This window comes from Lepidochelys kempii, chromosome 27 (genome assembly GCF_965140285.1).
Source record: "Lepidochelys kempii isolate rLepKem1 chromosome 27, rLepKem1.hap1, whole genome shotgun sequence".
Taxonomy (NCBI): Eukaryota; Metazoa; Chordata; order Testudines; family Cheloniidae; genus Lepidochelys; species Lepidochelys kempii.
The window spans coordinates 9,481,739-9,506,336 of NC_136406.1; the positions used below are offsets into that span (position 1 = coordinate 9,481,739).

At 42.9% G+C, this 24,598-nt stretch overlaps 1 protein-coding gene across 12 annotated transcripts in view; it reads left to right on the forward strand.

Annotated features, from left to right (window-relative positions):
* Window positions 1–24,598, forward strand: part of TANC2 (tetratricopeptide repeat, ankyrin repeat and coiled-coil containing 2) — a 713,129-nt gene that overhangs the window by 672,784 nt on the left and 15,747 nt on the right. For 9 of the 12 annotated variants that reach the window (XM_073325985.2, XM_073325984.2, XM_078850726.1 and 6 more), the window contains 10 exons: window positions 451–573; window positions 2,665–2,901; window positions 5,772–5,957; window positions 8,141–8,234; window positions 13,926–14,059; window positions 14,920–15,043; window positions 22,329–22,504; window positions 22,789–22,921; window positions 23,464–23,493; window positions 24,411–24,502. In XM_073325985.2, the coding sequence (XP_073182086.2) occupies window positions 451–573; window positions 2,665–2,901; window positions 5,772–5,957; window positions 8,141–8,234; window positions 13,926–14,059; window positions 14,920–15,043; window positions 22,329–22,504; window positions 22,789–22,921; window positions 23,464–23,493; window positions 24,411–24,502 (1,329 nt within the window). The remainder of the gene's footprint in view (window positions 1–450; window positions 574–2,664; window positions 2,902–5,771; window positions 5,958–8,140; window positions 8,235–13,925; window positions 14,060–14,919; window positions 15,044–22,328; window positions 22,505–22,788; window positions 22,922–23,463; window positions 23,494–24,410; window positions 24,503–24,598) is intronic. The other 3 variants (XM_078850727.1, XM_078850728.1, XM_078850732.1) reach the window with 1 other exon arrangement.

The window sequence follows — 24,598 nt, forward strand, 5'->3', positions numbered from 1 at the left end:
TAGAGACTATTCTTAACTGGCGGGGAAGAGTATTTTGGTTAGCATTCTCATTCTCCATTAAAGAAAGATGCACTGGGACGAGAATACGAGCCTTTAACAGTAAGCCACAACTGCACGTTTCTGTGTCGCCGGCAGCTCATTACTGTGGCATTGTATATTAATGGAGGATCTGCCCCACTGCATCTAGTATTTTTTTTAAATAAGGGTTTTGTATTGCCAGCACTTTGTTGATAAAGGTTGAATTTTAAGTGAGTGTGGTTATTATAAATGCTTAAAGTTATTCTCAGCTAACTGGCTTTTTGTTGTTAGCAGGAATCTAATTCTACAGCCTGAGATCTGTGAAATTCTTTTGTTAATTAATATTTTCTATTACATGTAGTAATTCCTTCTGCATAACATAAAGCAAATATGTTGGGTACTAGAACTAACTGGATGAATCTCTCTCTTTAGGGGCTGAGTAAAAAAGTAGGGGTGTCCTCGTCTATCTTGCAAGGGCTTTGGATCTCCTACAGCACAGAAGGTCTTTCAATGGCATTGGCATCTCTGCGAAACCTCTACACCCCTAACATAAAGGTACTGTACAGAACAGACAATTGACGAGCTGGTTTAGTGCTTTCAGCCTCCAGTGGTCCAAGTACAAAAGATTCTCCAAGGCTCCAGTTTAGCAAGGTCCTTAGCACATGTGTAATGTTAAGCATGTGAGTAGTCTCATTGAACTCCATGGAACTCCTCAGAAACTTAGTTACACAGGTATGTAAGTAACTTGTTGAACCAGGACCTTGGTCTTTAAGTGTCCAGTTAAGATTTGATACCAATGAGTAGCGACTCCCCAACTCTTCTACGTTTAGCAGGGATTTTCTGTTAATTCCTATAAAAGAGCAAAAAGAACAGGAGTACTTGTGGCATCTTAGAGACTAACAGATTTATTTGAGCATAAGCTTTCATGGGCTGCAGCCTACTTCATCAGATGCATAGAATGGAACATACAGTAAGAAGATATATATACATACAGAGAACATGAAAAGGTAGAAGTTGCCATACCAACTCTAAGAGGCTAATTAATTAAAATGAGCTATTAGCATAGAATATAAGGGTTGGAAGGGACCTTAGGAGGTAATCTAGTCCAACCCCCTGCTCAAAGCAGGCCCAATCCCCCATTTTTGCCCCAGATCCCTAAATGGTCCCCTCAAGAAGTGAACTTACAACCCTGGGCTTAGCAGACCAATGCTCAAACCACTGAGCTATCCCTCCCCCCAGGAGGAGGAAGGGAGGGGGAACTTTTTTAGTGATAATCAAGATGGCCTATTTCAGACAGTTGACAAGAAGGTGTGAGGATACATAACATGGGGAAATAGATTCAATTTGTGTAATGACCCAGCCACTCCCAGTGGCATAAAAGAGCAGTGTCATATCTGTTCCTGATGATCATCCTTCATTGCCACTGATCTCTCCGAAATATACAGAAAGCCCCCTTGGGTGTTGTAAACCTGACAGTGCCTTGGGGGTTTGTCTGTTCTAGAGTTCTTTTCTTCTTTTCATCTCAGGGCGTTTTTGCAGCTATGGAAAGCAGTATAATGTCACCATTCATTCCTGTGCATAGCTTGTTCCTCCATTAAGCCCAGCCTGGTCATGTCCCTGCATATGATGTCCCACCATCTAGTTGGTGGTTGGACTTACCTTGCTTGTATTTGCTGGGATAAAACAGTGTAGAGCTGTGTCCCCCAGGTGGTGGGTGGAGGTAGCCCATCTTGGGGAAACCCAAAAGGGTTGCATTTGCCATGAACCAAGTATATCTAGATGAAGGAAAACTCTTGATTTAAGACCCACAGACAGAGCTCACTTAGCCTCTTCAGGCAAGTCTGTCTATTTAGAAGGAAAACTCTAATTATAAATCTGAGCAGACCAAGCTAGCGTGGAACCCTGGTACCTATTGCTATCAGGCTATGAGACATGGCATTCCCATGAGCTGGATAGGGTGGATTGGTCTAAGAAGCCATTGCATCCTAAGTTCACTTGTGGTAGAAACAGAGTTCTTTAACTTGAGTTAATTGCCAATTAAGTTGAGTTAGCTGGCACATTTGTACATGCTAGCAAGGACACTCTGCAAACATTTGTGAAGTGTCCAGATTAGCATGTACAAATATGTTAGCTAGAGTGGAAAATAAATCAAGTGCAGACATAGCTTTAGAGAACCTTCTGGGCTTGCAGCCCTTTCCCTACATGAGGGTGGGGCCAACCTGAGAGAGCCTCCTCGTAAGGAGAGGGGGCCCTTCATCCTCCTGTCTATCCCTTCCCTATCAGGGGCCCTCTCTCATCTCAGCTTCACAAGCTGTCTCTTTCGCTCTGCAGCCCAGAGCAAGGAAGGCAGCAGGAGGGGAAGCAGCAATTGGGTGACCAGTAAGCATCACAAGGCCCCTGTTGGATGGATGATCAAGCGGTTACAGAACCACCCACTGTCTTTCCCCATGTGAGGCTCCCTGTGGCCCTATGTCTGGCAGTCTGTCTAAGGCCAACCTGCTCCAACACCACGCAAATTACAGAACAAAGTTCATTCTGAAAATGTTAAAGATTAGACAGCGCTCCCTCTACCTAAAATAAAGCCATGTTTTGGGCTTGTCTTTTTGTTGAAACCTTGTGGTGATGAGTTTCTCTTTTTCCCTTCAGGTCAGTCGGTTGTTAATTTTGGGAGGTGCAAATGTTAACTACCGGACCGAAGTTCTAAACAATGCCCCAATTTTATGTGTCCAGTCTCACCTTGGTTACACAGAGATGGTGGCTTTGTTGCTGGAGTTTGGGGCCAACGTAGATGCCTCTTCTGAAAGTGGCCTGACTCCTCTTGGATATGCTGCTGCGGCTGGATATCTGAGCATTGTTATGCTACTGTGCAAGAAACGGGCCCAGGTAATGAGACTGTATTTATCTGATGACACTCTGACTTCCCAGGAATTCCATATTTACATGGAGGAGAAAGCAGGTAGCATGTGAAGTACATATCAAACCTCAGGAAAGAAATTGAGCCACTGTTCGCTTTTTCCTTTGCCAAGTAACGTTTCTTAACAGCACCCTTTCCTCTGGTTTTTGCACATGAAGACAGGCTAAATGATAAAAACAGACTGCCTACTCTCTTGGAACATTTTCTATACAGTCTAAACCAAATTCCTACAATTACCAAGTGCTGGCATCTTCAGAAGCTTCAGCATCCTACCTTCTTGCTTACAAAGCCATAGTTACCCTTCATTATTAAATGCTTAATCCTGCAAGGGGCTGGACATCTCGTGTGAGTTTGCTGGACCACACATAGTATTGGGCATTAGTTGTGAGGATCATGGTGAGGATTCTCCTTCTTCAGGAGGGACTGGTTACTGCCTGAACATGGGTAGCTTCAGTGATCTGATCTGGTATGGAAAGCCTGTGTTCTTATAAGCCCCAAGTGCAGCATCAGCAATTAAAAAATATCTGAAGAGATGCCAACTCTGCCCTCTTGTGTTTCTGTCTAGAGGGAGCATTTCAAAGGCACAAGAAGGCAGTCAGATAGTCAGCTCCATTGGAAGTCAATGGGAGGAAGGCACTTAACTCCCATTTGCGCCCATGAAGATTCCGCCCCGGCCAACACACACAGTTGCTAGCTGTCTAATGTCTATCTTACCTGTCTAGTTAGGCTGAGATTTTCAAGAGTGTAAGAGAGTTAGGTGCCCAGATTCCATTGAATTCAATGGGATTTGGGACCTTGCCTTAATCTCTCTCTGTCCCATTTCTTTTTCTCTAAGGCACCTATTCCCATGGTATCCAAGCATTGTACTAAAAATAGCACTGTGTGCGCCCTAATTGGCAGGTCTTACATTTTCCATTGTTCCTGGTGTGCATGTGTGAGTGAGGGTTTTTTTAATTATTGCAGTTTTTTGTTCTTGTGATAGAAAAGATTAGAATCCTGTTTGTAGTTGCTCACAGGTGAAGCCACAATGCTGGCTAGGTTTGCTTTTCTATGAGAATGTGCTACTTTGAAACATGTCACTAGCACAAAAGGCATAGCAGTTCTGCAGGGTCTGTAATTAGCATTCGGGGATGCAGGCCTGATACTGGAACTGAGGAATCCTGCCTTGCTAATGGCTCGCTGAAGTCATTTCTCTACAAGTCCTTGACCACAGTGTTAAACAGCAACATTGTTTTGCAACATCCAATACACCAGGGGTTCTCAAACTGGGGGTCGTGACCCCTTAGGGGGTCACAAGGTTATTATGTGGGGGGTCGCAAGCCATCAGCCTCCACCCCCAAACCCCACTTCTACTCCAGCATTTATAATAGGGTTTAATATAAAAAATGTGTTTTTAATTTATAAGGGAGGGGTCACACTCAGAGGCTTGCTGTGTGAAATGGGTCAGCAATGCAAAAGTTTGAGAACCACTGCAACACACCAGTTGGAAATATTCTCTGAACACTTCTGTCAAACTCGTCCAGTAAGAATACCCTTTGTTTAGCTTTGTGGTGAGCATTTCAACGGTTAATAGTGTGTAATGAGTCAGGTTTCAAACATTTTGTTGAACAGAAAATTTTTGCCCAGAACTGGAATGGCAGCCTCCTGGAAACAATTTGTGGTTTCTGTAAATGTTTTGCCTTAGTTCTGAAAGCAAACTAAAGGCTTGTGTGGTTTTAATACGAATGTCAGGATGTCAGGTCTTGCTGAGTTGTCAGGACAATGTAAAGGAAAAAATAGACTTTAAAAAAAAGATAAGCTGGGTGACTCCCTAACACTCACTGATAAGAAGCAGTTTTAATAAACTTCCAATGGAGTTCCGTTGTATCCTCAGTCGGGGGAAATGGGAGAGAAACCCAGGGCATGAATGTGATTTTAAAAATCCCCATCCCAAATGGAAAAAAAGAAGCTAGCTTTCGTGAGTATCACCCTTCGGTACTGAGCGAATATACACAGTGTTCTGGTAGCCGGTATTTTTGGTTCAGAGATGTTGGGTTGTATCGTGGATAAATTAAACAACAATGGTCATGTGCATTTCCTGAACAAACTGATAAGTTGTTCAGCAGTGAAGTGGTTAATGAGTAGAAAGAATCTAGCTGAAATGCTTTGCTGTGATACAATACTCTTTGTATTATGGTAGGATCTAGAAGCCAAAGGTCACATTGTGGTCAAACCCCTAGAAAGCAGCCCTCAGCTTCCTAGTAGGATATCAGATTATAATATCACCACCTGAAATTTCTGTTTTAATTAATGTTTCTGTGCTGCCCCCTTCTAGTGAGGCTGACTAAGGTGCAGCTGAATAAAACAGGCTGGCTAATCATTCTAACAGTGGACTCATTATGAGGTATTTTTGCTCATTTTGAAGACTTGTGAAATGGCGGGTTTAGAACATTCTCTTTTGACTCAGTGGCTCTTTGTGTCCTGAGGCAGACAAAGTCAATGGGTAGAATTTCAGTGCAACAGGAACTACAGTTGGCATACTTGAGAACACAGCGGAAACGTGCTTTTGCAGGAATGAAGCCAGTATGCTTTTAGTGTGACGACAACCAAAGCTGTAAAGCGGTGACCTACCCCAAGAAAACAGCTGTGGCCAAGAGGATGTCTATCCTCAGGGCAGCGATTCTTTGGGAGTGAACTTTGACTGGTTATGGATGGGGTGGTTAACTAGAAGAATGCAGAAAATGAGCATCCTGCACACGTGGCATTATTACAAAACCAGGGCTGGAGATGCTGCGAAAGCCATGGTTTTTCAAACATGAGTTTGGTTTAATTTTATTTTGTCTTTCTGTTCCCCTGAAAGGTGGATCACTTGGACAAAAACGGTCAGTGTGCCCTGGTTCATGCGGCTCTCAGAGGTCACCTGGAGGTAGTGAAGTTCTTGATTCAGTGTGACTGGACAATGGCTGGGCAACAGCAGGGGGTCTTTAAGAAGAGCCATGCCATACAACAGGCACTGATTGCAGCAGCCAGCATGGGCTACACTGAGGTAAGATGTAACTACACTGTTCGGGATCTCTGTGGCATACAGAAATAATAGGCTAGCTGTGTTCCCTGGTCACAAGGCTGAGCACAGAGGGTCTAGGAGGTGGAGTCAGTAACTTCCTCCCAAGTCAGTGGGATCCACTAATTTCTTGGCAACCTTGGTGGCCTGGGCAAAATCTATGCAGGCTTCCATCCAGAGGGAGAGTAAAAAGCCCCTAATTTATTTGAATATACCTTTAAGTAGGCAAAGGTAAAACCATGTACTGCTCACCCCACTTCCCCAGTGAGGGTAGGGGACTCTGAGATGAGGCAGTTGTTGGTTATGTGCACAGAGATGATGATATGTAAAATACTGTTTATTTTCCTGTTGGGAAGTACTATTTGGCTAAAAAATGGTTTCTGTTTAAATAAAACCCCTCTCATTAATTTCATTAATCATGAAACTTCAATCCATGAAAACATAAGTAACATGATCAGATGAGAGGAGCTAATCAAAGGGAGCTGGGTAAATCACACTGTCGAAGGGAACACAAGTTGAATTGCTTAGGAACAGATGTGCCTTTGAAGCAACAGAGCTTCTCTGCAACCTGGTCACATGACTCCTAACAGCACGCAGGATTATTTTAATGGGAAACTTCCCCAGAATTTTACTGGAGATATTTGTGATTTTTTTAAAAAGTGGTTTCAGAATAGTTTACTGTGTATGCAGGGCTATAAATGGACCTGGCACTTCGCAGACAAATGAAGATGTGTAGCCCATGTTCTGAAACGCTGACAGCCCAGGGAGGTGGAAAGCCAGTGTTATAATTAGTAATTATATAATATAATAATCATACTATAATTAAAATGTATATAATTTATAATTATAATAAAGTTAAGGTGGAATGTTACTTCAGCTGATTAAGCAGTTTGCTGACATAACAAGCATGACCATTTTTCTTCTAGCGGTAAAGCATGTATTAAAGCTGATTGACCACTGGTTTAGTCTGTGACTTCAGGCTCCCCAGGGCCCGTGTTGTACGTGCCGTTGCTTTTCAGTAATGGACAGCCCAGGCAGGCAGCTTAGAAATGGCAGTTGTAACTGAAACCCTTTCTTTTCATAGCCCCTTGCACACTGTGTTCATGAGAGATGTTCTTGCCCTTCTCTGCCGTCAGGGTGCTATGCTGAGTACAACAGGCACTGTTGCCCCACTCTTGCCTTGTGTGTCCCTTCTTGGATGAGAAAAATGTACCTTTGTCTGTCTATAAACTCTGTTCTCTCCTTAATCTCTTGCTTTCTCATATCATCTTACCAAGCACTAGGGAGATTTTAGCCAATTTCAAAAATTTACCCTTGGAGGAGATTAATTCATTTCTTTGAAACCCAGTCTACAATGGTCAGGGAAACTATGTTGGTACCTTTAAGCGATCTGCGTAAATGTCATTCATGCTAGGCGAACAGGAGTCCTTGTGGCACCTTTGAGACTAACAAATTTATTTGAGCATGAATCCGATGAAGTGGGCTGTAGCCCACGAAAGCTCATGCTCAAATAAATTTGTTAGTCTCTAAGGTGCCACAAGGACTCCTGTTCTTTTTGCAGATACAGACTAACACGGTTGCTACTCTGAAACCTGATTCATGCTAGGAAGGAGCTAATTCTTTCTAAAGGCAGCCCAATCTAGTGACTGAAACTCAAGACAGTCAGGAGACTGGAGTTCTGGTCTACACTCACTTGACTCACTTTTTAACCTTAGGAAACTCACATCACCTGTCTGTGCCTAAATTTCCCCATCAATAAAACAGGGATGTTAGTATTCACCCACCTTGCTAAAGCACTTCAAGATCCAAAGATGAAAGTCACTAAAGCACTGTTTCTTCACTGGTCGCTCTGGGTAACCCAGGAGCTATGGAGCAGTCACTGCATGCACAGTATAATCTGTATACAAAACACACACAGCCTCTGAGTTGTTAGGTAGCACCACTATAAAGGCTCGTCATGTGCAGTTGTCTCAAGAGACTTGTTTTTTCCCTTGTACAGGGCAGCAGGCTCACTTGCTGATCTCGGGAAGAATATTTACCTACGCTGAGGTGCCAGGCAGAGACTTTGTTCATTTTCTTTTGTTTATTCAGAACAGCTTACGTTAAGATGTCAGCAGTTTATATATAACATGCTGAAGTTCATGAGCTGACATGTCTCTTTGTTTTAGATCGTCTCCTACCTGCTCGATCTTCCAGAAAAAGATGAGGAGGAGGTGGAGCGAGCACAGATCAACAGCTTTGACAGCCTGTGGGGAGAGACAGGTAATTTCTATAGATGCTGCAGTTTCTATCTTTCATGGTTGTGTTTGTGGATTCCACTAATATCAAATACACATTTTAGACCTGCGTGTGTCATGACTTACTGAGGGGGATCAGTTTCTTCGATTTGAACGTCCCTGTAGATGCCAAAATAGGCTCTGTAACCTGCTTTATTATTTTTCCAAAAAGTGCATGGCTTGATTTTTGGGGTTATTGAGTACCTGGAAGATTCAGGTGTGCAAGACCTCTGAAAATCAGGCCAACAATCTTTTCTGGGACATGTTCCACTGTATTCAGCTAGATGAGCTCAGAACTCTCTTTTTCTACTTTGATGTTTGGCACAGCTATGAAAGGAATGTTTGCCCACACCAAAGTAACCTGCAGCTTAAACTCCTGAATGTTAAATTAGCATTTAGTTTTCTGCAAGTTTGTAAGTGCTTTATTGTAACATTGAAAACACACCTGGCAATTAAACAAATGTACTTTAATGGAGGGTAGTCCAGTTGATAATCCTGGATGCAAATCTTGAAGTGTCATCTTCCCAGTGTCTACTAGAAAAAAGGCAGCATTTCAATCCACACCCTTTACAGGTACAGCTTGTGCTCTGCCAAAGAGAGATCTGTAATATGGAGCCATTGGCTTTTAACTTGGATGAGCTAGTTAAATGTTAGCTACAGGGTTTGTGCTCTACTCACTAATCAGCTTAAACCACTGATATGATCACAGTGATATTCCTGTCTGGGTAGCCACACAATGATTTTGATCCTGCCAGCTTTAGTCAGAAATGACCTGAACCAAGGGTGCAAACACTGGGTGACGTGTAGTTTTTTGTGTGGTTAAATTGTTTTTGGTAAACAGAACACACAGTTGGGTACATCTTGAATTGGTTCAGACTTTGTCGTTTGGAAAATGTACTCATGTAACCAAACCTCTGAATGTTTTCATGTTCATGGCAACACCAAAATTTGAGCCTACCAGGAAGAACCTCCTCTGGATAAATGGGGCTTGTGAAGGACAAAAGTGTAGATGAGAATTGGCACAGCAGGCAGCCTGAACAATAACAAGATTGGTGTGGGCTAACAGCAAGAAAGTGTGAAAGGATGAAGCCTCCAGAATCAGCAGAGGAGACCGAAATACAGAATAAATATGTCATGATAATATTAACTAAATTTATTTTACAAATAAATGTTACTTTAGAGAGTCAGAGAAGGAGAAGGAAAGGGAATAGAGCGTATAGTTATCTAGATATGATCCCTGAATACTGATAAGGTATTCATTGCAATCATATAATGATATCAACGTTTTTACAGATGAGTTGTTGTCAATATGCTGACCAGTGCAGAGGTACTGTTATCTAAAATGTATTCTCTTTTACTTTAAAAATAATGCCAAAATATCAAGTTATGCTATTAATTGGAAAACAGACTCTGAAATTGAGGATGGTAATCCAAAATATTTTTAAGGTTTGGTCAAAAAACCACTAAAATATCCCTCTGTTGCGTTTACCTTGGTTAGCAGCATCAGATACTGCAGATGCGGTTTTCTTCAACATCTTCATTAATGATCTGGATGATGGGATGGATTGCACCCTTGCCAGTTTGCAGATGACACTAAACTGGGGGGAGAGGTAGATACGCTGGAGGGTAGAGATAGGGTCCAGAGTGACCTGGACAAATTGGAGGATTGGGCCAAAAGAAATCTGATGAAGTTCAACAAGGACAAGTGCAGAGTCCTGCACTTAGGATGGAAGAATCCCATGCTACAGGCTGGGGACCGACTGCCTAAGCGGCAGTTATGCAAAAAGGACCTGGGAATTACAGTTGACGAGATGCTGGATATGAGTCAGCAGTGTGCCCTTATTGCCAAGAAGACTAATGGCATATTGGGCTGCATTAGTGGGAGCATTGACAGCAGATTGAGGGAAGTGATTATCTCCCTCTATTTGGCACCGGTGAGGCCACATCTGGATATTGCGTCCAGTTTTGTGGCTCCCACTACAGAAAGGATGTGGACAAATTGGAGAGAGTCCAGTGGAGGGCAACGAAAATGATTAGGGGACTGGGGCACCTGACTTACAAGGAGAGGCTGAGGGAACTGCGCTTATTTAGTCTCCAGAAAAGAAGGAGGGGGGGGGAGATTTGATAGCAGCCTTCAACTACCTGAAGGGGAGTTCTAAAGAGGATGGAGTTAACTGTTCTTCATGGTGGCAGATGACAAAACAAGGAGCAGTGGTCTCAAGTTGCAGTGCGGGAGGTCTAGGTTGGATATTAGGAAACACTATTTCTCTAGGAGGATTCTGATGCACTGGAATAGGTTACCTAGGGAGGTGGTGGAATCTCCATCCTTAGAGGTTTTTAAGGCCCAGCTTGACAAAGCCCTGGCTGGGATGATTTAGTTGGGGTTTCTCTGGCTTTGAGCAGGGGGTTGGACTAGATGACCTCCGGAGGTCTCTTCCAACCCTAATCTTCTATGATTCTATGATATCATTGGACATGAGTTAAGATAGCCCATGACTCTAGTTAAACTTGACAAAGTCTGATATTAAGCCACACAGATTTTCTGGACTAGTGTCTAACTCTCTCCCCGTTTGCAGTGCAGTCTTCCTTCACATTCAGACAGCTCTCCCATATCCATGATCATCTCTGTACAGATGTCTGCCTGGAGGCTTCTCATCCATGCACCTCTGCCTGACCAGTTCCAGCAGCTTCATATTCTGCTCAGACATCTCCCATTTCCATACATCCCATGCAACTTTCCTTGCCTGACTATTCCCTGAAGGACACTTCCAGCATTTGCCTTGTTCCCTCTGTGTGTTACTGCCCCTGGCAAAGAGCTCCCTTTAAAGGAAAAGCTTTTTCGTGGCATGACTATTAGATATTTCTTTCTGTTTGTGGAGAGCTCTTGGAGTCCATCTGGTTATCTTGTAATGGCATTGATTCACATGCTAATTGCACTCAAATAGAAGAGTCATCTCTAAGGAATGCCCAATATCTGATTAAAATTGCCCTTGTGAAAGATGGTAAAATGAGCAGCCAGGAATATTGGAAATTGTCAAAATCTCAGTCTCTAGTTTTTACACATATTGCATAGGTAATTTGAGCGTCCTGTGGCTCACGAGACTCCATTTTACTTTGTTTTGGTTTTATTTTCCAAAAAGTACTTAACAATTCTTGATAAAAATAAAGAGAAATGCAGCAATGAAATGTCTCAAGCTAAAAATGCTAATCAACTTTGAAAATCCGTATTGGTTCCTGTTCTGTTTTGATACCTGTTGCTTGTCTCTCTGATCTTGTCTGGAGTAAAACTGACTGCCTGGCTTAATGATATCATCCTACTGTCAACCGAATTGCAGTGCCAAGTTACATGATAACCGAGGAACTGCTGACAGCACGATAAAGTCAGTTCCAGATGGAATATTTAGCGCTGATACAAGACTAATATCAGAAGCCAGCAGAAAGTGTCTGTGTCACCAGTAATAATACAGTCAGAGATGGAGGTGCAAATACAACAGTGATAAATGCATCAAAATGTGTCGTCCTGCTCTGAGTATGAAAGAGATGATTGTACAAGACAGGAGACTGAAAGCACATTAAAAAGGTGGTTCTTTTTCCCAGTAGAGAAGTTGCCTTTTTCCTTACAAACAGTGCAATTGCATTTAAAAATAGATTGTTATTGAGCCCACTAGGAATGTAAAATAAATGCACATTACATAGTTGACAATATTTTGTGTTAGAGACATCACACAGTGAATCAATGGCAAAGCCCAAGATCAGAACCCAGAAGCCTTGATTCCTCCCTTGTCTGTGACCACTAGACATGGTCCCTGTCTTCTACTTTTGTAGCTTACATTCAAAGCCACATGGATATGATTATGGGTTTCATAGTCACTTCTGTTTGTAGCATTTAGAGGTTTTTCTTTTTTAACTCTTGATGTCCCCCAAACCCAAGAGAAAAAAATAAACTACAATTTGGAACAGAGAAGTTGAATATATCACCCACAATTAACAGGGTTGCCGCTGGAAGCCCATCAACACCTCTAAATCAGCCATCCCACAGAAATGAACTTCAAAGAAGAAGAGACATGCTCCATCAGTTAGAAATAGACTCCCACCTTCTGCTCAGACTCCTACTAAAAGGAGCAAAACACTGAGGCAGAGGAGCTGTGCTGAAATACACATGAAGTTGAGGAGGAGAGGGAGGAGCTGAAAAGTCTAAAATTAATACTGAAGACAAGTAAAAGACAAGTCCTACACTTAAATCTATTTTCAGATTCAATGTGTCTTTTCTAACCCAGCCATGTTGTCAGAGTTTACAATGCACGTTTTGCCAGGGAGGGGAACTTTCATGTTACCAGGGCACTTGAAATATTGAAAATTAAAGATCATTTTGGTTTTGCATGAAAAGGCATTTGCAGGTGGGATCTGTCCTGGCCCAGAAACAAAGGGCAGAATTACCATTTAAATTGAAGAATGCTTGATGATATGCATTGTGTTCCAATTGTTTCCCTGATGGGATTTCAAAATCTTACACGCTAAAATGGGATAGTAAAAAAAAAAAAATCTTCCATTTGGATAGCACGGCTCTGCACTAGTTCTGAAAAAGAAAACCACAAACTCTAATTTCCAGCTGGCTGGCAATAATTTTACAATAACTCCATCTCTCTCTCTCCCTTCCTTCAAGAAACCCACATAGTCAGGTTCCCTAGTGAAACCAGACAAATACAACTTACATTTTGTGGAAGGGCTTTAAAGTGTTTGTGAAGAAAGCATGTACCCAGAAGTTTGTGTATTCTATTGAAATCATACCCAAGCAATGATGTACTGGGTTGTAGAATCCCTGGATTGTATGCTGTACTGTGCAGCAGAGAAGCTGCAGGAGGCACAAGGGGAAATGTTTAAAGTTTCAAATTACACTGCCTTGAACTTCATAGTTAAATATACCAGTAGATTATTTGGTGATTATCATAGCTGGGGGTGGTTTTCCTGGTCTATTGCAACTTGGGGGAAAGGAAAAAGGTGTTTGTCATACAGTACTCTTTTTCCAGGATCTTATGAAGTCTCTTTACAGAAAGGACTGACCTTTGACAATAAAATATAAGTGATTAGTGAAAATTACAACTAGCAAAATATCATAGTCTCTATCTATGCATTCTTTGTCTTTTTTAATCCTACCTATGAGGGTAGTATCTAGGCCCTGAATATAAGAACTGTAACCTTCAGGGTCATCCTGGCAGGACTGTTCTCAGCTCTGCCAGTCGTGAGACTTTAAAGAAGGGCTGGTAAAGCAGGGGGAAATGGGTGGAGGGAATGCAGATGTTTGGAGGGAAGAGAGATTTGAAATTACTTGCAGAAATTACAGCCCTAGTGAAAGCTACTCACAAATTGCCATGAAAGAGCAGAACAGGCTTTCTTTCTCTGGTATCAATTTTTGGGGTGAACTAGGCTTTTTTATTACTGTTTTTTTTTTATTTGTTTTCACTGGAATTTTTTTATTAGTATTATTTAGTTCACTGTAATGCTCAAGTACAAGCCAGCTGAGCCGCTCCTTTTGCTTGGTGAAATTGAAAGAAAATCTGTTTAACATAAAGCACATTTTATTTTCTGATCACTGAAAGTAGAAAAGCAGACCGTTTTCTTACTGCTGGAAATACGCAGTTCTAAAAGACCTCTCTCTCTCCCCTCTTCCCCCTTTCAGCTCTGACAGCTGCTGCAGGACGGGGCAAGCTGGAAGTATGTCGTCTGCTTCTAGAGCAAGGAGCAGCGGTGGCCCAGCCAAATCGACGTGGAGTGGTGCCGTTGTTCAGTGCAGTGAGACAAGGCCACTGGCAGGTAAATGAGGTCACTGCAGCATCCTCCAAAAGTTATTTCTCATTTGACTAGGGTGGCAGGTGTGCGTGTCTTTGGTAATTATAGAGTTATGCATTGAGATAATCCCTTATACTAGTATTTCACAGAGGAAATGTTCAGCCATCAGGCTTCTGACATGCCCAGCTAAATGCTTTGGCCTAAATGTTCCACAATGTTTCATTTGGAGAAGGCGTATAAAATGAAGCCCCTTTAAGGTGTCTTAGTTCGGGCATCACAAAATCACCAGTCATTTTAGAAGATGTAGGTCTTTACTTCTAGTGCTATGTGAGTGGTTTCTCCTAAATACGATACTCTTATTATTGTGGTTAAATAGAAAAGGCTTTAAGCCTTGAAATGTAACCTGAGTTAGAATTAATGGCTGTCTTAAAAGAACCAGTGGCTGTCCTGGTGCATTCTCTATTAACTATCTAAAAGATAGAAAGTGCTGGTGTAAATTTAGCTATTATCATTAGGATTATTGTGGTTATTATTATTACAGCCTTTGTAATGCAGCCAGGACCATGCTATTTTGGTACACTTTAGTTCGTTTAGATTAAGAACAATAATATTTTCTACGTGAACTAATCCACTACAACCCCCAGCCACACCTCACTTTAAAACACAGTGGCAGATAAAGCCTGGGCAACAGGTTAGGTGTCAGGCACTCCAAAGTCTGCAGTTAGCAGGGAGAAAAAATACAGATAAAGAAGTAATTTCTTTCTCTGTGTCTGAGGTTTGGGTGAGGTTTCAAGGCAGGTGGACTCCTATGCTGTATCTCAGCTCTCATTTCATCCCAGCAGAACCTCTTTGTATAAATTGTATCCTTGTTTTATGTGTTTCAGATTGTAGAGCTCTTACTCACCCATGGCGCTGATGTAAACATGGCAGATAAGCAGGGTCGGACTCCTTTGATGATGGCTGCTTCTGAGGGACATCTAGGCACCGTGGAATTCTTACTTGCACAAGGTTAGATCTTAGTTGGAGCCCAGCACTAGGCTACTGGTGTTTGAGACAGGCCAGGGTAAACCAAAAGATCAAATCACTGGGACACGGACAGTCTGTTGTCTGGTGGTGAAGGTTAGATCGCATGTAAGTGCATTACACTATTTGGTAGTCTCAAGGCCCCTCAGCACCTTGAACAGTTTCCTCCTCCTACCTTGTGGAATGCATACGTTGAAAACATTGAAACTCAAATTTAAAAATAAAAAAGCATGAGCTATTGCAGCGATTCTAGAATCAGAAGGGTAGCCCATGTTAGTCGGGATCTGTAAAAGTGGCAAAGAGTCCTGTGGAACCTTATAGACTAACAGGTATATTGGAGCATGAGCTTTCGTGGGTAAATCCCCACTTTGTCGGATGCATGCTATTCTAGAGTGACGCTATTCTTACATCAAACAGCATGCTTCCGGGTTTGACAATATTGTCCTGCCAAATTTAATTGGAGGGTTTCTGCACTGGACTGTTGTTCCTAAAATTCTTCCTTGTTGTTACCAACAGTTCACATACACACACCCTTTGGTTGCAATGGTTGGAGAGCTAATGCAGATCGGGTGCTGGAATTTTACCCACCATGTCATCTAACCCTGCTGAAGGCAAGGCTAGGTGACACTGGTGGCTGCTGGCACTTTGTCTACACTAAGGCTCCCAGAGTTGCTACCACCAGTGGATCTTCATTGTTGGAAGCCATGATTTGTAATTTTAGGGAAATAGGACTGAAATAGTCATGGCCTTAGTCTTGGCTGTTCATTTGTTTTCTGTCTTGGGTGTGTATCGCCTCAATGCCATGTGCTCATTTGAGAGCCTTATTGAATAACACATGGTGAAAGCTTCAGCCATCAAGTTTTACAGAGAAAATGTATTAAAAACAATAAAAGAACCACATGCGTGCTAAAAAGATTACCAGAGGTCATCCCAGCTCCAGCCTAGAGCTCTCGCAGGTATCAGTCCTTCAAAACTCACAACTGGGTTTTCCCCATGGTAACAAGTTCATATCTGTCTCACCTCAGAATCAGAACCACCAGCTGGTTTCTTTACACAGTTTGGGCTTTTGATGTCTAGTCTCTGGGAATAGGTTATCAGCAGACAAATACCCTCTCCTCAGGGCGTAGCTTCAAAAGATAGGGTTTTTGCATAACCAGAGGTGGAGAATTTGCATTAGGCTCTCCCTAGGGTATTCTCCAAGAAATCCACTTAGCACTTGTTGTCCTAAAATTCCATTCTTTTTTGGCACATTTGCAATATAGTCCTCTGAACTCCCAGGCCTCACATCACATCTCCCGCCTAGAGATGTTGCATACAACCCCAGTCCACAATAATACATAAACTTTGCATTTAATACAATGGACCCCAAAGATACTTAAACTTAATTCAATAAGGGTTTTCAATGATATTGCAAGAAATTGCCATATCTGTTGCAGTGCCACATCAAAAGCATAATCTATATCCAATGTTTCGGATATAATCCAAAAACCACATCAAAACTAGGAAACATACTTCTTGGTGATAACGAGCGTCATGATGGAAACCGTTTAAATGCATGCGTCAACAAGACCAAATCCCAAGACTCAATCGTGGCTTATGAAACAGTATTGAACACAGTTTGGGACACAGTTTAACACTTGTAATTAAACCTTGTCTACGCTTTCGTGTCCTTGCGGTGCTGTCTAGGGTGGGGGCATAGCCGTATGCCATAGTGAAAGGCAGGCTGCGTCCCCACTCGTGGTGTGTAGCTACACACGGCAGAGGGGAGGCAGCGGGGAAAGGCCCCAGAAGCTTCTCTTTCTTTTAATATTTTGCTCCAGTTTGTCCTCATATTTTTTCTTTTCAGATATGCTCCCTAAACTCAAACCACTGTGGGGAGGGATATTTTCCTTATTGTCATAAGTAGCTGTGTCTATCTAGTATTCTTGCTGGCTAAAATATTAATTGTAAGACTCTTACATAGAATTATTTACGTAGCTATTTAAAATATTATTCCCATTGCTCACCCTGGCCATTCTGGGAGTATATGCCCCAGCGATCCCCACTGTTTAGTGCTGTGACTTGTAGAGCGAGATGGGCCCGCTCTTGAGATTGTTCTCATTAATCATCCTTATTCTTTTTGCCCCTATTAAAATTCTGACCTTTGCATCTCTCCATCTATCTTAAAATGAGTATTATTTAACAGACATGAGAGAGATGCGCACTCTTTAAACCTGGGTGAATGGATGGAAAACTTTCCACTGGATGGAAAACTTTACGTAGCAGAGCAAACATGAAAGAGCAGAATCAGCTAATCTGGTCCTGGATATAAAAAAGTCAGAAAAGTCCGGTTCATGTGTAATCTCCCTCTGAGCTTCATGACCCTAGAGGGGTAGAGAGGTCAAGAATATGAAAATCACCTTTCATAAGAGATGCTCTGCAATACAATAGCTTAATTAGCATCCACTAGCATAAAACATACAGCTGAAAACTTAAACCAAGCTCAGGTAGAATATAGCACTAGATGATGCATTTTAATTACAATGGCTTTGAAATCCTGTTCGGCGTTTCATTAAAATCAAAGTGTGAATCAGAAACCATAACCATCAGTGTTAATTAGTAAGTTGCAACACAAATCTTATTTAACTGTACTTGATTAGCAGAGGCAGCATTTGTAAACACGTTTTATTAACAGAGTTACTGTCATCAATCAATTTGAAATTCACATTTGCAGAATTACCTGCTGTTCTTGGTAGTATCCAGAATTGCTGGGCATGTGGACATTACATGGACATTTTTGGGCTGCAGCTGGATGGAATTCTGTCATATGTTGAGCTGGAATTGCAGTACACAGAGGCATGAGAACTCTACATGAATTTTGAGATCTCTTCGGTTTTGGATTATATCTGAAACATTGGATATTGATTATGCTTTTCAGCAGACACAGCGCATCTTGCCTCATACAGTCACCAATCTTATACTACTTGGTGCAAAAGACAGTGGGAGGGAAGGAAGAGGTCAGTGGTTCGGGATGGTTTTGGGTGTATCACAACATCAGCAGATGTTTGTTTTAAGTGAATCAGGTGGTGATATCCATCATCCTTCCGAAATATTCCTATACTACTGGCAAGCTCTGCTTTCCAACATCAGTAAAGTGAAGGACCTTTAGCATGGAAGTGAAGAAGCTTTCTTTATATACAAAACAGCTGTTTAAACAGACTCAACAGGCACAAGAGAGCTCTAAATATTGTGTCTTCCTGGTCCAGACACTGGATCATCAATGTATCTTTTGCTTGTAGACCAGCTTTCGCTTTCCCATCTCTTCTGGGGAGCAGTGAAGTTTCAGGATGGTGTGGACAGTTTCCAGCCAACAGAATAAACTTTCTCCCTCAATCCCTCAGTTCTGAAGTGCTGGCAGACCCAGTTGTGAAAAATCTTGGCTTAGATCCATATGTTCCAGTGGTGCCAAGATTACAGAGGCAAGGACTTTGAGTTCACTTGGTAAACGACAGCTTGGATTAGTGTGGAGAGGTTGTGCGTTCCAATTTAACTTGTAAACCAGGCAATGGCATGATCTCTCTGTCTGACAATGCGGAGTCAGCTCTTATACCACACATCGGGAGGGACTAGTTTAAAAGCAGTTTGCAAAAATCTATCCCTCATAACAACTGAAAATATATTTGCTTTTCCAAGGGTCCAAGTTGTATTTGTTCCGCCCTCTCTAGATTGTGTGCCTCTGTTTCATAGCACTGAGTCCTAAGGTATTGAAATCACCCACCACTCCTTCCCCAGCGGAGGCACACACCTACCTGGGCATTTTGATCTGTAGCTGCCCTTGGGTTCCTTTCTCTGTACAGATACAATCTGCACCGTCCATCATCTGTTGCTGCGTGTCACTCTGCCAGGCGTGGTGATCCTAGAGCAGATCCTTGGCCCTTTTGACTGAGAATTGAAGTGGAGCCCCTCTTACAATCTCATTCACTGACTTATTTTCAAATATAAATGTAAAAGGTTCTCTAGTTTGTTGAGGCTTCAGTGCATCACTCGTGCGTTTGATGCAATCCCTTTTTCTCTTGTCTGTGTCTCTTTGTCAGGTAAATCTTTTACTGTTTGATTGTTGACTGGGTCACACTTTGAATCTTGTTTTTATCCTGATTCGTTTTTGGACAAGGAGAAGCAGCCCTGCAGTTTTACATGCTCTGGATGCACTCACACAAAGGGCCTTTCCTGCCACAGCAGTAATCACAACTCACCTACATAGGGGAGCAGTTCCAGGGTGTCACCCTAACCTGACAGAGTTGAGGGCTAGTGGCTTGTGTCATGTTTGGCTTCCCCCAGTGCTAAGTGGGTCTGAAGGACCTTAAGGAAAGTCACTCCTCACGGTGAGCAGAGTCCAATGTAGATCCTACTGAGAGCAATGACTGCCTCATGGATTTAGCACTTGTGTAGCGGTCAGGCATGATAGGCCTAGGAGCAGCATTTTGACATCCTTGAAGCAGTCTGAGTTGTGCACTTAAAGCTGCACTGGTGCATCAATACCCTGGGGTCTTCATGTGTCACCCTAGAATAGGGCATGTCCTGATCTCTGGAAAGGATTAAAAAGGCTGGTGGTTGTTGTGGCTTCTAGCCTTTCCCAATTCTCATGGGATTTGTACTTACCTATGCAGGAAGATTCTGGAAGAAAATAGAGCAGAAACCTTTGGCTGCTTGATCCCCAGAGTGCAGCTAGGAAAAGAGAATGCCTCTGTAACCACTTTCATGAGCATGCTGCTCTCTGATTGGCTGACTACAGGCTAGCTGACCCTTTCATGCAGCTTTAAAAGCTGTTCAGGACAGAGTGAGGGGCAGTGTAGGAGAAGGTTGTCAGATTAAGAAGAGCTGCTATTGATGGTACTTAAAACTGGGCTTACATGTGTATATCCAAGCTATGTTTGGTATATGCCTCTTGGTGAACCAATGTACCATCTGTTTCTGAATGAGACATCTGGTTCTGTTGTCCCGTGAGGTTGCCACACATCCTTTTGGCATTCTACACTCCAGTTTGGAGGTTGTGCCCAAGCATGGCGCCATGAATGTGTTTAGAGCTCTCAGTGGAGACTTTCTTGGTTGTATCCCAAGTGAACTTGCCTGTGTCAGCATGTTAGGCTCTTGCTCCTCTCCAAAGGGAAATTTGAAGCCAACATGCAAGGAATAAGGCTGTGGATATCCGAGGTATGTTGTCTGGATAATCTAAATGGGTTTGTGGTCTATCCAGTGAACACATTGACCTAGATGGATGAAGAGGATTGGAAAATACATTCTTCTGGCTCCCCTGCTTTTGCTGAGAGGATGGCTGTAAGTCATCCCTTTGCATTTGGAACCAGTCAAGAACCCACAGTGGATGTGATAGAATTTGCAGGAGATTGTCATTTTACCTAGTGGAGAAGAAGACCTCAATACCACAGTGTTTCAACCTGTTGGTAATAGAGTCATGATTGTGGGTGGTGGAAAAGCACTTTCTTCAGAGGGATGCAGCTGATTTAGGTCCCTTCATCACACTTTGGAATGAAAACATTGCCATTGTTCTAGCAACAGAACCCTTCCCTTTCCGTGAAGAGCAGTGTTCACATACTCTAGTTATTTATGTTCTGTCATGTCCCTCCCTCATGCCAAAGATTCTGACCTAGATCATGAGAGACAGAAGTTGGATGATCCTTCAGTAGCTCCCGACTGTCCAAGAAAACTTTGGGTCCCTCTCCTGTTGGCTCTCAGTCGACAGTGTCTGATCCCACAAGGGATCCCATCAAGTTAGCTCAGTTGAGTTAATGTAACTTGATAACTACAACACCACCGGCTCAACTGATCTCAAAGATGTTTAAACTGTGATTACAGGAGTGCTGTGGAGGGTGAGAGGTGGGGTTGATAAAATTAAGCTAACTCATCTGAAAAAGCACCTTTTTGTCCTGTGTAGACAGAGCCACTACGACTGATTACCCCAGGATGCCTTTGCATCTCTTTCCAGACTCTGTCCATATCGGCAGGGTTCCTGACAGAGAAGAGTGGGCTTCTTGATGTCTGTGGGGAGGGATCTCAAATCCAACTAGCTATTCATAAGGAGTTTGGCAGAAAAGCCTACAGATCTAAGTGGGGACAAAGTGCATTTTGGTGTGAACCAACTCCAGTTAGTCGCAGTCTCCTCTCTGGTAGATTTCCGTTGCCATGGCCTTCCACTAGGGTTCAAGGCGCTGTAAATGCTTGGTGAGTCTAGCCCCAAATCGCTGTAATATTACAGTGGAGCAGGAGCTGAGTCTTCCGCTTTAAAAACAAAGCGGTTTCCCAAGTGTTTATCCAACCTCAAGGTACCATTAATCCTCTGACTGATTTAGATTTTGAACTTCTTTGAGGCAGGGACTGTCCAACACTGCGTGTGCAGCACTGCTGATGCTCAGGTAGTGTTCGTCTCATATTAGAGTCTGGCTTTTCGCTCACCTTTAGGTGATGATTTCAGGGTTCATTACCTCCCTGCAGCACCTGGTGAGAGAGCAGGTAGCTGCATTCCCTGAATTCTGCGTCACTTATTAGTATTGTTACCTCCTGCAGCTGTGGAAATGCAAAACCCCTGAGCTCAGGCCTTGCCAAGTCAGTAGAACAGGATCTGATTGTCCTGTATGTTGTTTAGAAGCTGTTTATACGCAGGTTTTTGAGGTTAGCGCCACATTCTCTTCGAGACATAGCCGGGGCCCTGATAGCAGAACTGCTGCAGAGATGGCATGAGAGCTGCAGTGGCTATGGGAACTGTGGTGCTGAAGCAGCTTCCAGCTGCTCTGCATCCTCGAGGAGCTGATTCACTCCCATCTCTTCCATGCACACACCTGCCCAGTGCCCAGCCCAGCTGCTCAGGATTTGGTCCATAATGACTTGGGATCTCAAGAAGTTTGATGTTGTTCATTTCTTTAATAATGCCATTAGGTTTCCCTTTAATTATACTTACAGGAACATAAAGCAACAGAAAGGCAGGTTGATGGACTGATCATCATAGTCCAGTGATTAAAGGAAGAACTCTCCTGAGTCCTTATCCTGACTCTGTAACTGACTGTTTATGTGGCCTTGAGCAAGTCAATTAACGGCTCCATCAGAAAAACAGGGATAGTCAGACTGGGAACCCTGGGAAAGTAGTTAACACTTGTACATCGCTCTGCAAATAGAAAGTGCTACTGTGTAGCAGTGCTAAGTGTGATTACTGTTGTTGTTGAATAGTACCAAGCCCTGTACAAGAGAGAGCTCCTACGTGGACTTGCACTTGCTCTTTCAGGTGGGTCCATTTCGCTAATGGACAAAGAAGGACTGACTGCCCTTAGCTGGGCCTGTCTGAAGGGCCATCTTTCTGTGGTGCGTTCCCTGGTGGAGAATGGAGCTGCCACAGACCACGCTGACAAGAATGGACGCACTCCCCTGGACCTGGCAGCTTTCTATGGTGATGCAGAGGTGGTAAGTGCCATGTTAATAATTGCAGAACAAGGAAGCAATCAGCTGAAATACCATAAAATATTAGTGCTCAAATGTCTCACCCATGTTATTGTTAATCATGAGCACGTTGCCTGCATTCACGTAGCACCCAGACCTGCAGACTAGAGCAACGCAAGAGTAACTTTATCTCAGATATTGTAGTGATGGGCCCAGGATAAGTCCCAGGAGCTCCATACACGTGGCATGGAATTATGCCCGGTTGGTCTTGCGTAGGGCAGTGGTGACTTTGGCATTCATCATTCCAGGTTCAGTTTCTGGTGGACCATGGTGCCATGATTGAGCATGTTGACTACAGCGGGATGCGCCCACTCGACAGGGCCGTGGGGTGCCGCAACACTTCCGTCGTGGTCACTCTTCTGAAAAAAGGAGCAAAGATAGGTAGGGCTAAGGGGGAACCCCTCTTTCAGCTGTTTACTAAAGCAAGACGTCTGGGGAGAGGGTCTGCTTTCTGCAGTGTAAATGTAACATTTGTGTGAATGTTAAAGCGGAGCTGCTGTTTCCTACCCAGAGTGCAGCACGAGAGTTCTTACTGTCATGTTCTGTTTGTTAAACTGTGATTTTTGCTGCCGTACTACTTAGCAAACGTAACCAATAAGCAGCGGTTTCTTTGCCGAGGCCTTTCCTATGGTAATGCTTTTCTACCTTTACTAGTCCCGGTCTATCAACAGTACTCTGTTCATGCATTGCTGTGAGCTGCTGCTTTCACATGCTCTGTATATGCTTTCAGATCCTAGCGTTAACTGCGCTGCTCCACACAGCCACTCCCGTTACCTTGCCCTTGGAGGGGATTTTGCTGGTGCATTGGCTTCTTTGCTGCCTGCCTCTCACTGCTGCTTTTTCCTTTCTTTGTTTTTGTTTTTTTTCACCTTCATCCATTTCCCCCCCCCTCCTACAACTTTTGTTTTCTCCTTTCTTTGAAGGTTGTCAGACGTTACCGAGTCGCCCTCGAGGTATATTTCATCGCTGTCAGCATCAGGCTTGATCTGATGACTTTGTCAGCTTTGCCTTCTTCTGTTTGATTTAGCCTGCATGCATTCCCCTCTACCCCTAATCTTTTAATTTACCTCACCTTAAAATATTTTGTTTATGACTGTTGCAGAGAATAACTTGAACTCAAAAACTAACCCTGAAAAACACATTGGATCCACTTTTAAAATATGGTTGACTCATTCTTCACCCAGACTAATGAACTCTGCTAAAATTTTTACTGCTGCTCCCTCACTGTATTAGACCTCAGTTGACTCCGTATGGGTGGATGCCTGCACTCACTGAAGTCAGTGAGACCCTGCATTGGTGCAGATCTCTGCCTGTGGGGAGTCAATTGTGGGAACAAGACCTTAGAATAACCTGCTGCAGCGCGGGCTCTGCCTAAAAGATTTTGTTGTTATATTCTCCAGCTTACTGAATTTTCCATTTTAGTATTTCACATCATATGAAGTTTCAAATCAAAACCTAGGCCTAATATCTAGGTGGCTGAATTATTGATTAGCTCTGTTAAATTTATATATATTTACGTAACATGCTTTTTTATGTAATCACTTTGATTTCCTCTTTAAACATTTTTTTTAAACCAAACCATTTCCCCCAAAGCTTGTTCTACAACATGTGCTGCCCTCTTGTGATCATTGAAAGACCTGGTTCTTTTTTTAAACGAATACAAAGGAAAGACATTGTGTCGAAGATGGTGTTCATTTAAGAAATGCAAGATGAACGGCCAGCTCTTTAATTTGAAGCAGTCTGCTCCTTGACCATGCCAAGTTGTTCTCTCCAGCAGAAATTCCCACCCCAGGATATTTTTTCCACCTAGCTTCCTACCACCCTTGCATTGTATGAGTTTTTTACCCATCATGCATCCTGTACACTACAGGTCCAGCAACCTGGGCGATGGCCACCTCCAAACCAGACATCATGATCATCCTCTTGAGCAAGCTGATGGAGGAGGGGGACATGTTCTATAAGGTGAGAGGGAGAGCAGAGATTTTTCCAAGGGATGACAGTGAGAGGGCTACGGAGTTACTTGGTGTGATGTCTTGTTCTCCAGGTGTCCGTTTGCTC